Raw genomic sequence first — 17,134 nt, forward strand, 5'->3', positions numbered from 1 at the left:
GCTGATGACAGTACACTTGTCTCGTCATTCCATTTGGATTCCAGGACATCGGCTGCGGATGCACATCTTCACCGGCAGCAGGAGGTTGTATATCTTAATGAGGATCTAAGGTGATTTCAAATTGGGGTGAAAGTAACCAGGTTCAATTCAATACGACGAAAACCCAGGCATCGGTTTTCTCCAAAAAGATGAATCTTACTGAACCGGATATAATAATGGCAGGGCAGACAATTCTGGTTTCTGCTTCGATATGTTTGTTAGGGGTTGAAATGGACACCGATATGTCTTGGCACAATCATGTCGCTGAAGTTGCAGAGACTGCTTCTCAAAAGCTTGAAACACTGTTCCGAACCAGAAAACTGTACAATCCCCAGCAACTTCAAATGCTATATAAAGCTCAGATCAGACCTTCTTTGGAATATAATTCACATATCTATATGGCTCCGTTTCTAAAAATAGCCTGAAGTTGCTGGATTCCATCCTGATTAGAGACACGAACATCACTTGCAACCTTGATAGTCTGGAACATCGAAGAAAAGTTGGATATTTGTCTTCCTTTTATAGATAGGTACTTTCACGGGAAGTGTTCAAGTGACTTGGCACTTGACTTGTGAGGGAAGCGGTGCATATCAAAAATACTGGACAGACGGTGGCTGCTCATTGCTTTGAGGTTCAACTCAGTACAGGTCGAACTTAACTGACGAAGAACTCTTTCATTTGGAGAACTGTGTTTCTAAGGCTAATCTCCGAGCGTCTTAAGGATTCTCCTGTATATATATATTTCGGCCGCGAAAGCCTGAATCAATTTGTGCGTTTAGTGTTGCACTATTTGTGTTCCAGAACACTGTTTGTCCTGGATAAATTCTGCACCACAGGTTTCAGTTCTTCCTTTCATTTGGTAATTGAATGTGTTTCAATTGAAACAATTCATTTGCTTCGCAGAATAAACGTAGGTACTGTTTAAAAAAAATCTGTTTTTCCAATAATCAGCTGTCGTTCCCATACGAACGACAACTCTCAGAAGTTGAGAAACTTGTGCAAGTTAAGGACTTACGAGGTCTTACCTTTCAACGTGTGATTCCTAACACCATTCTATATATCTCATTTTAATTAGAATAATGTAACCGATTTAATTTATGAATGAGCTCAACTGCTCATCCACTAGAGGTAGATAATGGGCAGAGTTTGTATACGAAAGATATCTATAGTAACAGATTAATCAATCAGGAAAATGAATCATACAGATGCGACCTTTATCTAGCCGCCTTTTATAAATCTTGTGGTTTCTGGTACTTTTTATCATTTTCTCTGAAAATCGCAGTAGAAAACACTGCTCTCACAAACACAAAATCAAAATGAACCTAAGACATAGCAAAACCACAAAACCATACATAAGTTTCCCATGTAAACGTTGAACACACTAGCGCCCTCAACGGTAGTTGTTTTCCCCATTGGAAATTATTCAAATTTAAACCCATAATGCATGGAAACTGCGGAGGCCCGGAACTCAAAACCAAAACAACCAAATTTAAAATTTCATGCTGTTGTTTTTTTGTTAACCATCTGTCGCCCCCCTAAGCTTTCTTTTAGACACACCCAAAATGAATAATAACTTTATTGGAAATGATGAGTATGTTATAAAGGTACATAGAAACTGTGGTATTTACCTGATTCGCTTTTGTTTTGTCAAAAACTCGACACGAGAAATGAGATTGAAATAACTTTGTACAAATATTGATAGATGGTGCAAAAATTGAAATCTGCCGCGCGTATTTTGTTCAAATTTTCAATTTATGGACCATAATATAGAAATCCTAATATCAATTTATTCTCGAATGTAAACATTGAAAATTGAAGTGCCAACTTGACATTATTGAGCTGCGTCACTTGAGTTGTACTCAGCACTTCTGCGAATGAAATGCTGAAATTTATTGGATCTAATTATAATTTCTTTATCAAGAGCGCCGTAGGTCGTGAGTTTTTAATGGAGGAAGAGTCAAAGTGACCACCAGGAGTAATTTATGTATCTTGATGTTTATTGAAAATGAGTACAAAAGATGGTCCTGATAATGTTATTGCTGAAAATGAGAAAAAGCCAGGGACCATTATAGAGAACTACTTAGTTGTTAAAGAAGAGAACCCGGAACAAACAATTAGTAGATTCTATGCTTTTCAAACTCCTAATTTGTCAATTGCTAAGCCAGTAAGTTCTATATGGAAATTTATGAAAGAGGAGGAATTGGATCAATTTATGAAACTTCAAAGAAAGAGCGATATCAAAAAGGAAATAGGTAAGGTAAAAAAAATAAAGTTCCATATCTGTCAGGTTAATTTTAGATTCCAAGATGGAACAGGACTTTCCCAAAGGAAACGCCAGAATTTTATATATTGAGTTGATGTACACCACAACTATGTTTTGCAAAAAATATGACTTGAGCCTGCAGAAAAGTGCTGCAGTTTTGTCTCAATTTCACTTAACCCACATTTATTTCACAAGTAATTTTAATGTATCTGCTGAAAAAGCATATCTTTACTTCAAAGAGCTTTCCATGTCTCATAGTCTACCGTAAGAACCTTGAAGATGTATTTGTTCTAGTTAATGACTGTTATATTTTGCAGTTTCTTCCTGAAAATTCCAAAGTATTCTCACATAGTGAAATTAAAATGATACTGGAGTTCTTCTGCAAATTATATCTGAGATTCCTTCCTCTTATAAGATTTCTCTCCTTGCCAAATTTTGCATTTTATTTAGGTTACAATCCAGAACCTGATGTAGAATTGCCTGACCCTGAGATAGCATCTGGTCAATTCAAGGGAAAGATTGGAGAACAGGGCAAGAAAGGAAAAGTCAAATCACAGAAAACAAAATCTAATAAAAAAGGAAAATCATAACCACATTTATTCTATGGATTTATTGTCAATAAATTATCGTTTGTTATCAGGCTGTAGTTGTTTAGCTCTTTCTTCAAGGTTAGAAACTAAAGAGCTTTGAGGACTACTTAATTGGCCAACCAGTCGACTCGCTGCACTATTGAGAGTTTGAACAAGTCCTACTTGGGCAGTTTGAAGATTTGGAATAGCACTGTATTTAATAAGGTCATCTTTGCTGACGAATTTTCCATCAAGTATTCCAGCTAAAAATGAACATTTCGATTTGCAAATTTTTCATTGTTAACATTTTTTCCAGTAGAAGTAGCATACTATTGGTCAGGAATAACATTTATTTCTATGGTAACATATTATGTAGAATTAAACCGAAAGGAGTAAATTTTATAACCAATATGCAATGCAATGCAAACACCAACAGAAAGTGATAATAGATGTAACTTGACCTCTTTGTGCATTGATAATTTTTTTTCAGGGCTGAGGATTTGAGTTAAGTCTGTTTATTGTTTATTGCCATCAGTTTGCCTATGGACTGTATTTTGTTTGTTTTGAATATAGTATATTGTTATATAATAATAATAATAGGTCTTCATTCCCAGAATGATACAATAAATAAATGTGAACATTTACTGAAACGGGAAAGGCTGAAGATCAGTTGCATCGAAAGATGCAACCTCTGTTTCTAGTAAAAGTGTGTTCTTGGTATACCTGTTCCCACACTTTCACTATGAAAACACTTGAGGAAGCTATTGTATAGTAAAACACCTGTTGTGCTTTTGTGAAACTGTCTAGTGAAAATCTCACAATGAAGTGTAACTTGAATTTATTGATTTTCATAAAGTATCTGCGAATTCCATCACATATTTTGAAATTACAAATTGTGATCAGCAGAAAAAAAAATCACAAATTCCTAAAAAAAATTTGTGAGGGTTTGAAATGAGAAATCACCTTGATGATCTACAATTAAATTAACCCTTATCCTAACAAATGTTTTTCCGTTTTTTTATATACCCACCTAACAAAACTAGCTGACGAAACTTCTTGGTTATATTCAACATTTTCACGATTTCAGGTTCTGGACTGAAAACTGTCATATTCTGTGAACAATAAAAGTCCAAAATAGTTTCATATGGAGTTCCTTCGACAGCCATCTGTAACGTTTTTTTACCATATTTTTTGAAGTGCATATTTTGCTTTTTGAACATGGCAAATGCCTTGAATTCTTCTTCGGCGTTCATGGGATTATGGTGATAAAAAACTACTAATCGTGAAGTTGAAATCCATCTGTACAACTCTTGAGCTATAATTCGTTGAAAAGGATTATCATTATCGTCTTTGAATAGTTTTTCATCAAATCCCCTGCATAGTTCCATAGGTTTTTTATCTTTATTTGGATTGATGAACCAAGGTTTTGTTAGCGCTAAGTACGATGCTTTAACGAAATGTGGTGGTTTTGGTTTAGTAACGTTTATTTTTCCTCTGAATCTTTTCACTTGTATTAGTGGGTAAATTCTTTCTAGCAGCGCTAAAAAATAAAAGTTTTGCCTTTACCAGCTCCAAAAATGACTAAAATCTCACCTCGCTTCGGGACTAGAGCCATTTCTGAATAGACTGATAGAATTTGATAAAAAATCGTATATATCAAATATTAAATATATTAGAAGAATATTTATATTAAACACTTTTAGGTTATGTAAGTTTTACAACCTCAAAAGTTTTACGCCGTCATCCGTCATGTCACGAATGTTATTTCAAAATTATTGTTCGTTTGTAAACAAAGACAGGATGCAAGGAAGCGTAACATGGCCACATTAGTTTTTTATTTCTTTCTTACTTCTCACTCGTCATTTTTCTCTGACATATAATTTGAAAATTGTATTTCGGAAAAATATAAATCCAACTAAAATGCCATGAAAACTAAAAAACAACTATGTGTCTTTTCAACGCTTCCGAAAGGATTTTACCTGTGAGTGTGAACATATTGTTTGATATTCGTTTTGAAGTGAGTAAGTAACGTAATATTTAGAAGAATAATTAATTGAAATATGAAATTAATCTTAATTTTTGCATGATAAACAACAAAACGGAAATTTGAAAAAGATATAAAAATATTTTGGAAAAATAAACTACAGAAAGAATTTACTTGCAAATCTGGTTTATTGACCTAATTTTATAAAACCTGGGTGCGATGTCTCAGTGATATCACATTGAGATGTCCAGAAGACATTCTGGCGGGGCGACGTATTTTTGATATACTCATAGATATATGGTTTTCACTTGCTATCATCGTCCAACCCGTGTTAGGAATCACACGTTGAAAGGTAAGACCTCGTTGGTCCTTAGCTCGCACAAATTTCGGTTTTTGAGAGTTGCCTTCGTATAGGTGCGACAGCTGGTTAACGGAAAAACAGATTTTAAACAGATTTTTTAAACAGAATCGTCGCGAAACGCCGTCCTTTCATGAATCTCTTCAATCTTGGGAACAGGAAAAAGTCTCAGAGGGCAAAATCTGGTGAAAACGGTGGCTGAGGTATGATTACGGTGTTTTGTGAAATTCTCAATAATTTCAAAAAACAAAACTTGAATATTCACTGAAAATTCATTGTACATATAAAACAATTTGTCTTTATTCAACAACAACAAAATATTATATAACTATATAATTTTGACAGATAAACTTATTGTGTTGTGTTCCATCGAACATCCATTATAATTTTTAGGTAAGGAGTGAAGTTATGGAAAATAGTTCGTATATTTGTTTTATACATTAATACATTGACCTTCTTAAAATTATTAACCAACATACAGGGTATCGAGTATAAGCTAGACGTATCAATGTTAGGTTTTGTGAATGAAATGTAATATATTTATTGATTCCCATTCTCAAATTCTGCCAGAAAAGTGCTTTGAAAAATATATAGGATTATATGTGTGGATATATGGAGCGATATTGCCAAAAATAGTTTCGAAAACTGATTATTTTTAATGAAAACTACACTTGAAGAGTCTTTTTCTATTATAAGGATATTTTTTCGCGTTTTCGCATCGAATCTCAATTGACGAGCTTTTATTCCTGATTGCAAACTGAATTTCTGAAATACACTATTTGAAAAATTGAACTTCTCAATGAAAACTTGAACTGAACTTTTTGGATGTCAAATCTACAGATGAGTAACCCTGGAAAATATTTCTATATAACGTGGAAAGTGTTATGAAAGAAGAGTTTGAATCTTTATAGAAAATGATTTACTTATTAGTCAGTCAGTCAAAATTTCAAGGTAAGTTAGCTAGTTTATTGAATTACAATAACATTCACATTTTCTTCGAAGTATTATATGAAGAAAACATTACCAGGAAAACTATTTTGATAAAATTGTTTTGATTATGGTAGGATTATAGAACCACTGAGTATTTATTCATTTTCTTCAAGAAGAAAGCACATATTTAATACAATATGTGTCATTTCTACTTTGGTTTTCGAATTTCGATTCATTCAATATTACAGAAAAGACTTTGGCCAGATTATTATTCGATACGAAAAAACCTATATCTTCATAATAAGAAAAAGTTTCGAACTGAGGTTTCATTGAAAATATATGTTATATTCTTAATTATCGCCTAATTCATTCGGTTCAATTATGTCATGCTTTAATGTCGACGTATGAAAAAATATAGTCATATTAAAGTCAGACAGACATACGTTTACAATATGAATAGTTGAATAGCTCAGCTTCAATATTGTGGCATAACTCTTGAACCACTTGGTGGTGGTGTATATTAATTCAATTTTGAATAATTTTCTGACCGAATGCGAATGAGGAGAGCAATATATATGATATTCATTAAAAAACATAAGATTAAAATTGATAACATCGTTACCCGATATCATACATGCTGCTGGATAGTTTCAGAATGCCAAACTTTTATACGAAATAATATCACCTGAAGCTTCTAAAGGAAGTTCCATGTGACACACACTTCTAATCAAAACTCTCTCGTATATTTCATTATATTACAGCTGCTGCACTGGAATAAATAATTGTGTTGATTTAATAGATATTTAATAGATGTATCATATTGGAAAGCAAAATGAGACTAAAATTCCAACAAATTCATATTTAGCGCATCGACTTTACTACCTACATGTTAATAAATTTTTTTTAATGAAAAATTAAACTGACTCCTATGCATCTGCTGTTAGAGCGGGCCCAAAATTTTTCGTTTCTTCTGAAAATTGTTGTTAATATTCGAGGATATTTCCATATAATTAAAGTCGAGGAACTTTACATTGAAAATTTGCAGGTTACCCATAATTTCAAATTATTTGATCATTATGCATTACCTAGCGTTTATAACTCTATGAATATTTCATATACATTTTGCGGTCGCATTGAACAGATAAATGTATAGCTACTGATACTTCAATACTCCTTGAAATGGTATGTTAATTTTTATGATTTATGATTTTATGATCACATACAAAATTTACAATAATGATACTTTTTTCAGGTATTCATTTCAAATGGCAAAGAAATCATTAAAAAAAAATGTACCTATTGTAACTACCTATTGATCTTTAAAATGTTCGGAAAACATTCGATTGCAATATTTGATTCCGAAAGTGATTGATAATTATAACAAAATTGTATTCATGAAACATGAAAATGTCCTCAACCAAATTTTAGTCAGAATGAAGTTTGCCGTATCAAATCTCAAATGATTGGATTGATAGATAGATAATATTGAACCTAATTAGGAAGAGGCAAACTTTGAGGCATTGTATTCAAATTTCACAAGAACCTTTTCCTGTGATAGAAACTGTTGTTCTTATATCCGTTGAGTCATTGCCGGGTTGAATCACCTGAAACAAAAATCTAAGGTGAAATTTGATGTTTCCACAATCTGAATACTGGAATATTATATAAAATACCACTTGTTACCCGCGGGTTCGCCCACGTAGAATTTGCAAACAAATAGTTACAATATTTCATCAACCCAAAACTTCATGTTTGCGACTTCAAAACTAAGGAAATTCAATACAATTTTTAAACCCCTATTTTTTGCCCTTGGGGGTGGAAATTCCTAATTCCCTTTCTTGATGCTTATTTACGCTATACAAGAAACCTACCTGTATATTTCAAGATTATAGGTCTAGTAGCTTTGGCTGTACGGTAATATAAGAGTGTCAGTCAATCAATATTGAATAGCATCAGCAAAAAGAGCTGAAATGATTAGAATGGAATACATTGGTAATCCTACTAATCCTACTCCTACTAATAATAATGCGAAATCTGAACAAGATTTTTTATATCATTATTGAGCGATGTTTCGTGATCAATAAGCTGGTTTGCTTAATGGGAGTAGTATAGTATTTCCAATACCAATTGGAACAGCACAGAGAAGGAATTCCCGCCTCGACATAGGCGTTGGCATATTATTTTTCAGTGGTAGTTTTTCAGTTACTCATTCTTACAATCACAGCAATTGATCAACCCATGAAAAATTTATCTCAACTGAATTTTTCCACCATGGGTAATTATGAGAAGCTTCGAAATTCAAGGTAGTTGATTTCCGAGTCGAAAACTCTAAAATACAATGAAAACACAAATAATCACACCGAATTCTCGTCAAACATATTTTTACAAAATAATAGAGGCCAACAAAATCAAAAATTCTTCTTCGCTATATTCGGATGAGGTGGAATCATCATCGGGTTGAATAACGATCGGATTTATGAAACTTTGCACATAATATTTGTTCTCTTCTTTTATAACGTGGGCCACACAGTTCTTCCACACATCACTATTTACCTACTTCATTCACCACTCGCCTTATATTGTCAAGCACCACAGCATTCAAAGTCGGTGACTGATTACATTTCCGCAAGTTTTCTTTCATGGTGGCCCAAAACATTTCAATTGGATTGAACACACAATAGTATGGAGGCAAACGTAAGAGAATATGACCACATGTTTCACACATAGAATCAATAAAATACTCTTTTTTGAAATTACGTTGTTTTATGGTCGCCAGTAATACCTTTTTCGTTGGAATCTTTTCGGGTATTTCCATGTCATGATTTCGCATGAAATCAACAATATCTGCTTTTTTTGTGTTATTGTTTGGTTACTTATGATGCACTGTTTGGAACCTTTGGTGTAGTAATGAATATTACTGGAGTTTTTTCCCAACACCAAATCGTTATTTTTAACACTTCGACACGTGTTTCGATCACCAAGTGATCATCTTCAAAGAGGAAGATTAAACTCAACTCAGTTTAATGCCCCTTTGCCGGGCAGTGATTATGAACACCCCTCGTAGTGCCCATATGTTTATTGCAGTTCCAATCGGGAATGGATAGACTATACAAGTTAGTGTCGTCTGAATATGTATGAATGTTGAATAACTTAAGGACCTTGGAGAAGTCAGATGTGTAGATAATAAAGAGTAGCGGGGCGATAATTGAACTTTGTGGGGCTCCATGACATACACTCATATTATCAGACTAATTACTAATATTTTAAATTCGTTAACTTTGTCAGGATGGATGAATGTATTTACGGTTTTTACTTTTTATCTTCTTAACAGTTCAACGAATTCAAATGTAAGTTGGTTAATAGATACATCATGACCTGGAGTAACATATACGGTAGGTTTCCACGGTTACGCGGGTAAAACAGCTAGTATTGTGTAAATGTGTACCTATTGTGGGTACAACTGTCAACGACGTCTGTCCTCACGTGTCTGCCCGCGTTCGGTCCGACTTACTTAGTACTTATCGTTACATTATGACCAAAATAACACAAAACCTTTGTAAATTGTAGCCTATATGTTATTCTGATGTAAAAGCTGTATTTATGTAAAGTTTCATCTAAATCCGTTCAATCGTTTAGGCGACACACACATACATATGTACATACATTCATCCATCCTCACAGATTTTCACATTTATAATATTAGCGTACAAGTATAGATTAGTATAGAATTATAGAGTAGTATAGATTTACAAAACATATAAATAAAAGGACCACAGAAAAGTGAAGAACAATATTCATCCTCCACCAAATCAACCTGTGACCAATGAGATGTTAGGAAGAATGCCATTTGAAAAGACCAGAATAAAACAAAAATTAAAAAGTACGGTACCTACTACAGTACTTTTTGAAAGTGGGATAATTCTGAAGGAACTTCAATATAATTTTTTAAAGAAGACTAAGGACAATATATAAAATATATACAGTGCAGACGTGAATCGTCCCCCCTCTTAATTTTTGAACGAAACAAAATATTAGGGCCGGACAAAATTTACGTGAAAATACATAATTTTTCACCCTTTTTTGTAAGAAAGACAATAGTGTTGCATCACTCGTCGTTGCAGAATTCACGTATTTCCTCAATAACATCTAGAGGCGTCATATCAGGGGACTAGTGGCCTCTTTGGTCTGGCATACCGGTTTGGTTTGTAAAACCCGAACGAGTTTTCAATCAATATCGGTATCTCTTCAGGATGACAAGCTGATTCAAAAGTGGTTACATGACTATTATCCAAACCAGTGAGGATTAGTGTCTACTCCAGGGCCCATTGTTAGAATGAGAGGTGCTTCTAACGTAATTACGACAGAAACATTCCATGAAGAATTCGCAAACGAACTTAGTGACCAATTTAAACAGTGACTGGAATGAACTGAAGTGAGTTTAGATTTTTTTTTCAAAATTATGATACTTATAGTTTGAGAGTAGGCAGAATGAGACTCTTGTAGAGACCAACGACGCGACCTGGGTAGTAGGTAGATTGAGGCCCTGGCGTCAAGTCACTAAACTCTTGCAGGAGTAGGCAGAGAAGTGATAGTTTTTTGAAAATGGCTTCAATGTCGAAGCCGAAACGTTGAACTACTAAAAACACAAGAAGCGGTTCAACCCGGACTTTATATTATCTATACATATATATATATGAAGTTTTATTTTTTCCACAGTCCACATACCTCTTCTTTCAGTTTTCTATACTGGTCATAATACTGATACTGGTTGTCTGCAAAAGTTTTATAACTCGAATCTACTGCAGGTAAAAGAAGAGGCGCATTTTCATTCGAATCTTCTAAGCTGGTGGTGCTTCTCCAAGATCCACTTATTCCGCTGTCACTGATGCTTTCACAATCTTTGCAATATGACTTTTGCAAAGAAAAGAAAATGAAGGCGATAATTGCCTGAAATAAAAGAATCGTATAGGAATTTTTGAGCAATTTCGGCATATTGAAAAATTTATTCAGTTTCCCAACTTCTCATGAATACATTGAACTTTGTATATATTTCATTATCGTAACAATTTGAAATGAAAAATGGTGGCGACTGCAAGAGGGATTGGAACAGCGGTTTTTAAAATAAATTATTCGATATAATGCCTCTATACTTGGACTATAGGTACAATTATATATTCTACTGTGTTCAAAAAATAAGGTAAATTATCATTGTTCTCAAAAAATATGTTGTCCCTTTCTAAGTAGTCCTCCTCAGCAATTTGGACGTTGCTCCTACCGAGTAACGTCTAAATTGGTAGCAAATTGCCAAAAACGACTCTCCTCGATAGGAAGACTTAACAGATTGTCTCTGGTCTGGATTCCTGGCCATACTGGCCTGAAAGGCAATGAGGCTGCTGACTCCTTTGCAAAGAAGGGTGCTGCAAGCAGCTTCATCGGACCAGAACCTGTCATTGGCATCGCTTCAGGCTTTGCCAAACAAACATTGAGCACCTGGACGGCAAGAAGATTTATGGACTTCTGGCAGAATTTTCCAGAATTGGCTCACTCTAAGGCGTTTACTCACCCTTCGAAGGCAGAGCCGTACTCTTACCATTTCACCTGAAAGACCACTCACCATACAAACTAATCGGCTTCGTTGAGAAGCTGGGTTTATTTAGTCGAGTGTGAATAGGTGTGAGTCACAATAAACTCTTGCGGGTTGCGGTGGAGGGACGAATAGACCCACTAACTTTAGACCTAACCTAACCTAACCTAAGATAGAAAGTACAAATGAAAATGCCTATAGTTAGATAGAAGACAGAATGAAATATTTTTCATTTCCTAATATTGGAATTTTATCTTCCAAAATAATTGACGTTTTTCACAAATTTTCTTAAAAGAATTTTTAAATTATTGTAAATATTAAAACACAGTTGAAGGATTTTACATCTGTTTTGAAAAAAATCAAACGTTGTTTACAATATACCATGTAATAATTGTGATTTAAATTATATTGGAACAACTTTCAGAACATTGTCAAGCAGAAAAACTTCACACAAAAGTGATATAAGATTAAACAAAAATTCATGTGCACTAACTGACTAACTCAACAAAATTAAATTTGACCAGGAAAAAGTTTCATATAAAAAAATATGTTCAAAAGGCTATTTCACGAAAGATAAATAGATGAGTAGTATTTTGATCATTCCCATGTTGATTTCAATTTAAGAGCCACAGGTAGACAGCTGTTTCAGCCTATTGGGCATCATCCGTACCGTGTCTTCAGTTGCCTGCCTCGATTGAAGACAAAATGTGAATAACCAAGAAAAGTACTTTATGTATGAAAATAACTGCGTAAACGCAAGCGAAACATAAGTGGAACCACCTATTGGTGTGACACCCAAGTCAACTTGCCAAGTTTTTATGTCAGTGTTGGTGGTTTGACCAGCCAAAGGACAACTGCCGTGGCAGAAATTCAGGAAGCCGTCCTGGAATGCCATCGGAAAACGAATCCACATGTTTCTAGAAATGATATGAAATCGAGAAAAGTCAATGCAGTCAAGATGCGTTTTCGCAGTTAATTTTATCAAGTACTTTTCTTGGTTATTCACATTTTGTCTCCAATCGAGGACCACCTGCCGGGTACTGACGAAGCCCAATAGGCTGAAACAGCTGTCCTAAATTGAGGTCAATATGGGGATGATCAGAATAGTACTTATCAATTTAACTTTTGATTGTTATCGAATTATTTTCCAGCAGCTTGACTGCATAAACCTTTCATATAATATATACAGCGTGACGTTTCTGGAAAACGCAAAGCATGATTTTTCTGAAAATTTCACCTCTCATATTTCCTTACCTGTTATATCGATCTAAAATATTTTCAGCATTGCGGCGTTGCCACTTTCATCAAAAAGTCCTAGCAACTTTATTTTTTTTAAAGGAACACCCCGTATATTAATACATTTTTGGAATTGCTCTGGTATTTTAATACTTTTTTGTTGATAATGTCCTATACCTATCTCTTTCTGTTTTCGAGATAAAAAATAAAGTGTGCTAAATGTGGTCCAAAACATAGCCTTAATTGAAATTAAGTAAGTACATCAGTACTCTCAATTCATGAAAAGTTGATATTTTGATGACAGTTTGAACAAACTCGAAATATTCAAATAACACCAAGAAATCGACTCCATATCATACAGGGCGTGCTAAAATTACTATTATTTCCATTGTGCATAAAAGTTGACAAAAGTTCATTTTTTCAAATGAAACCCCCTGTATATTACTTGGTGAATTGAAAGATGGTGAAAAATGCTTCAAGATGATATATCATGTCCCTATACCTAAATCGTCAAGTTTTCTCAATTAAGTCGCTTCTTCTAGAAAGATAATTTTTTTTTAGAATTTGGATTTAGGTAGCAGTGGAATTATCAAGCTTATAGCAGTTCGGTTACTTTTATAAGTAAATTACAAAGAGTTATCGACGGTGTTTCGAATCATCTTCCAAAATGAATGCAAATATCGATTGTTCAAACGAAGTTCTTGTGAAATTATTTATTATACACATGAACAAAGTGATCAAATCATTGTCAGAACGTGTAAAAAATTCAACCAAATGTATCCTGAATTAACACCAATGAACGAGAGGAAGTTTGTAAGGTAACAAAATAATTTCCTTAACTATGGCTCAAAGTTTCCAGGGAACAACTGTACCTAAAATCAGTCATTTCTAGGTAAAAAGTAACATTTTGTGGTCTAAAACATGTGAAAGTACAGACAATAACAGAATAGGATGATTCAAAATAACAAAATTGTAAACAAAATATCACATTTTCACAATAAATGCTGAAAATGTTGTCTATTACATTCTAAACACTTCAAATTTTTTTTTTGTATGCGACTTGTGGTTGCTTTTTCAATTTCCTGGGGATCCAGATCTTCAGTACTCCGCACTATTCGCCGTCGCAATTCTTCTTCGGTAGGCACTGGAGTACTGTATACCCTTTCTTTTAAAACACCCCATAAAAAAAAGTCAAGTGGCGTGAGATCGGGTGATCTCGGTGGCCAATCCCACGACCCTAAACGCCTAAACCAACGATCGTCGAAGAGTTCGTCAAGTTTCCTGGAAATTTCCTGGGTGGAATGAGCTGGCGCTCCGTTTAGAAAGAAAATCGGTAACAGTCGTCCTTAATATTTGGAGATATCTCTCTGCATTCAGTGTGTCTTCATAAATAAAAAAGCTAATTTTATTGTTCTTCAGAATGCAGAACACCATCTCTCGTAAATTTTGATTCGTCACTCCAAATTATTTTTGACAAAAATTCCCGATCTTCCTGTGTATGAATCAAAAGGGATTCACAAAAATGCATTCTACGTTCGAAGTCTTCTGCTTTTAGAACTTGAACTTTAGTAAATTTATACGGATGCATTCCGTGATTTTTCAAAATTCGTTGTACTGAAGCATGTGATACACCTAAATCTTTTTCTGCACTGCGAATGGAAGCTTCTGGATATGCATAAAAATATGCCAGAACGTTAACAGTATTGTCCTCATTTGAAGTAACAGGTTTGGGTAATGTTGAAGGCGCTTTTAACATGGAGCCATGGTTAAGGAAATTATTTTGTAATCTTACAAACTTCCTCTCGTTCATTGGTGTTAATTCAGGATACATTTGGTTGAATTTTCTACAAGTTCTGGTAATGATTTGATCACACTGTCCGTGTATAATAAATAATTTCATAAGAACTTCGTTTGAATAATCAATATTTGCATTCATTTTTGGCGATTTTTTGAAACACCGTCAATAACCATTTATCAATTACTTATAAAAGTCACCAAACTGTCATAAGCTCGATATTTCCACGGCTACCTAGAAATCAAATTCTTTAAAAATTATTTTTTGTACAACTGTTATTGAAAATCTCTTTGATAGAAACACTTCAATCAGAACACCTACCAAAAAATCATTTAGAAAAGTTCACACATGCAGTTCGTGCTATTGGTAATATTAAATCCCTGTGAAGTTACTGACGATGACGAAGTAGTATTCAGTCCAACTGTAGAAAGTCCTTCATGACTAACCAATAATCCTCCTTGAAATAACGTGAGTTGGCGTATGTAGTTGTAACATATGCCTTGAAATCCAAAGATCGTGTGTTCAAATCCCATGGACCCTATAATTTTTTTATTATCAGCAGTAACGTTATACAAAAAAATTTGTATGATACATTTGTTAAAAGTGATTTTATTTTGCTCGTGAGTTTGCTTCACTTGCTGGTGCTCGTTTTGCAATAATCCCCACTCACAAAATAAAATGCCACTTTCAACACTTGTAGGTAAAACGTGAATAACTATTTTTCCACAAAAACGGCTTTATTAAGAAAACTTGACGATTTAGGTATAGGGACATGTATATCATCTTGAAGCATTTTTCACCATCTTTCAATTTATCGACTAATATACAGGGGGTTTCATTTGAAAAAATGAACTTTCGACTACTTTTATGCACAATGGAAATAATAGTAATTTTAGCACGCCCTGTATGATATGGAGTCGATTTCTTGGTGTTATTTGAATATTTCGAGTTTGTCCAAACTATCATCAGAATATCAACTTTTCATGAATTGAGAGTACTGATGTACTTAATTTCAATTAAGGCTATGTTTTGGACCATATTTAGCACAATTTACTTTTTATCTCGAAAACAGATAGAGATAGGTATAGAACATTATCAACAAAAAAGTATTAAAATACTAGAGCGATTCCAAAAATGTATTAATGTAGGGGGTGTTCCATTTAAAAGAATATAATTGCTAGGACTTTTTGATAGAAGTGGCAACGACGCAATGCTGGAAATATTTTAGATCGATAGAACAGGTAAGAAAATGTGAGAGGTGAAATTTTCAGAAAAATCATGCTTTGCGTTTTCCAGAAACGTCTAACATACCATCGACCGTGAGTCACGCTGTATAATTTGTGGTTTCAAATTAATGAATTACTCATGTGAAAAATTGATTGACTATGTTACTATTCAGTTCTGAAGATGTTCAGGCATATTCTGCAAGAGAACAAAAAAAAAGTAATTCTTACAATACCTAATTATAATAGCAATACACATAGACAAGTACTATAAGTGGGAATTGAAATCTATTTTATAGGTATCATACCGTGAGCTAAAATTGTGGGCTAAAAACAAACGTTAAAAATAATTGAAAGGGTTACTATATCACGCTGTTACATTCTCCATAGTGTAATTTATTTGTCTTGTCTGCCACTTACTTCAACAATTTTGTTAATGGAAAAAAGTACCTTGAAATACAGGAATTTACAATTTTCGGAACATTTACATTTCGGAACATAATTGCACAGTTATTAGGAAACAATTCAACTCACCGAAGACAATGTCATGAGTGCCATTACAGTCGAGGCTATCGGGAAGCCATAATACTGTAACAAAAACCCACCTAGAGCTGGTCCAATAACCTCTCCCAAAGAGTACATGCACGACCACACACCAGCCACTATACTGTATGTTGCTAACGCATCTCTACATCCAGCGTTTCTGAAAAATGTATAAAATAAATGTTCTATTACAGCAAAGAGCTGGAAAATCCAGAAACGAATATTTTTGAGCTGCATGAATGTGGTGTTGAAGTTTTACTTTAGGGCCGATTCTCCCTAGCATTTACGACCGACCTTTTGGAAACTTCGGGCAATATGAAGTGGAGTGAAGATGACAACAATATTTCTAGTGAAAGGTAAAAATGAAATGGATCAGAAATGAAGAACAAGCAAATCCTAATCGACTTCACATTTGATTTACTGCAAGTACATTCTTGCAAAATAAAGAAAAGCCACAAAGGCTAGTACTGCCAAATAATACTAGGGAGTACTTACCAGATCCCACTATTGCTATCTCGGAAACGGTAAGACTTATGAGGCCGGTTAAATTGTAACAACAGATAGAGAATATTATTGGTTTTTGACAATTAGATAATAGGATGCATTGCCC

The 17,134-nt window shown here is 34.1% G+C and overlaps 3 protein-coding genes across 5 annotated transcripts in view; 1 reads left to right on the plus strand and 2 right to left on the minus strand.

Annotated features, from left to right (window-relative positions):
* Positions 1-1,741: 1,741 nt before the first annotated feature.
* On the plus strand, positions 1,742-2,941 carry LOC111512373 (uncharacterized). The gene is made up of 2 exons (XM_023168481.2): positions 1,742-2,291; positions 2,753-2,941. The coding sequence occupies exons 1-2, from the start codon at positions 2,045-2,047 to the stop codon at positions 2,890-2,892; spliced, it is 387 nt and encodes a 128-aa protein (XP_023024249.2). The 5' UTR covers positions 1,742-2,044; the 3' UTR covers positions 2,893-2,941.
* Positions 2,854-4,623, minus strand: mRpL10 (mitochondrial ribosomal protein L10). The gene is made up of 3 exons (XM_023168482.2): positions 4,465-4,623; positions 3,902-4,411; positions 2,854-3,134 (listed from the first exon to the last, which is right to left on the minus strand). Exons 1-3 carry the CDS (start codon positions 4,484-4,486, stop codon positions 2,926-2,928), a joined length of 741 nt encoding a protein of 246 aa, XP_023024250.2. The 5' UTR covers positions 4,487-4,623; the 3' UTR covers positions 2,854-2,925.
* Positions 4,624-6,997: 2,374 nt separating this feature from the next.
* LOC111512370 (MFS-type transporter SLC18B1) overlaps positions 6,998-17,134 on the minus strand; it is a 34,525-nt gene continuing 24,388 nt past the window's right edge. For 2 of the 3 annotated variants that reach the window (XM_074170964.1, XM_074170965.1), the window contains exons 11-13: positions 16,516-16,684; positions 10,869-11,090; positions 6,998-7,747 (exon numbers count right to left, since the gene is read on the minus strand). In XM_074170964.1, coding sequence (XP_074027065.1) covers positions 7,670-7,747; positions 10,869-11,090; positions 16,516-16,684 — 469 coding nt within the window. In that variant the 3' untranslated portion in view covers positions 6,998-7,669. The remainder of the gene's footprint in view (positions 7,748-10,868; positions 11,091-16,515; positions 16,685-17,134) is intronic. The other variant, XM_074170967.1, reaches the window with a different exon arrangement.

The sequence above is a fragment of the Leptinotarsa decemlineata genome, unplaced genomic scaffold, assembly GCF_025532065.1.
Source record: "Leptinotarsa decemlineata unplaced genomic scaffold, Ldec_3_MD MMD2_tig00000008_RagTag_RagTag, whole genome shotgun sequence".
Classification (NCBI taxonomy): domain Eukaryota; kingdom Metazoa; phylum Arthropoda; class Insecta; order Coleoptera; family Chrysomelidae; genus Leptinotarsa; species Leptinotarsa decemlineata.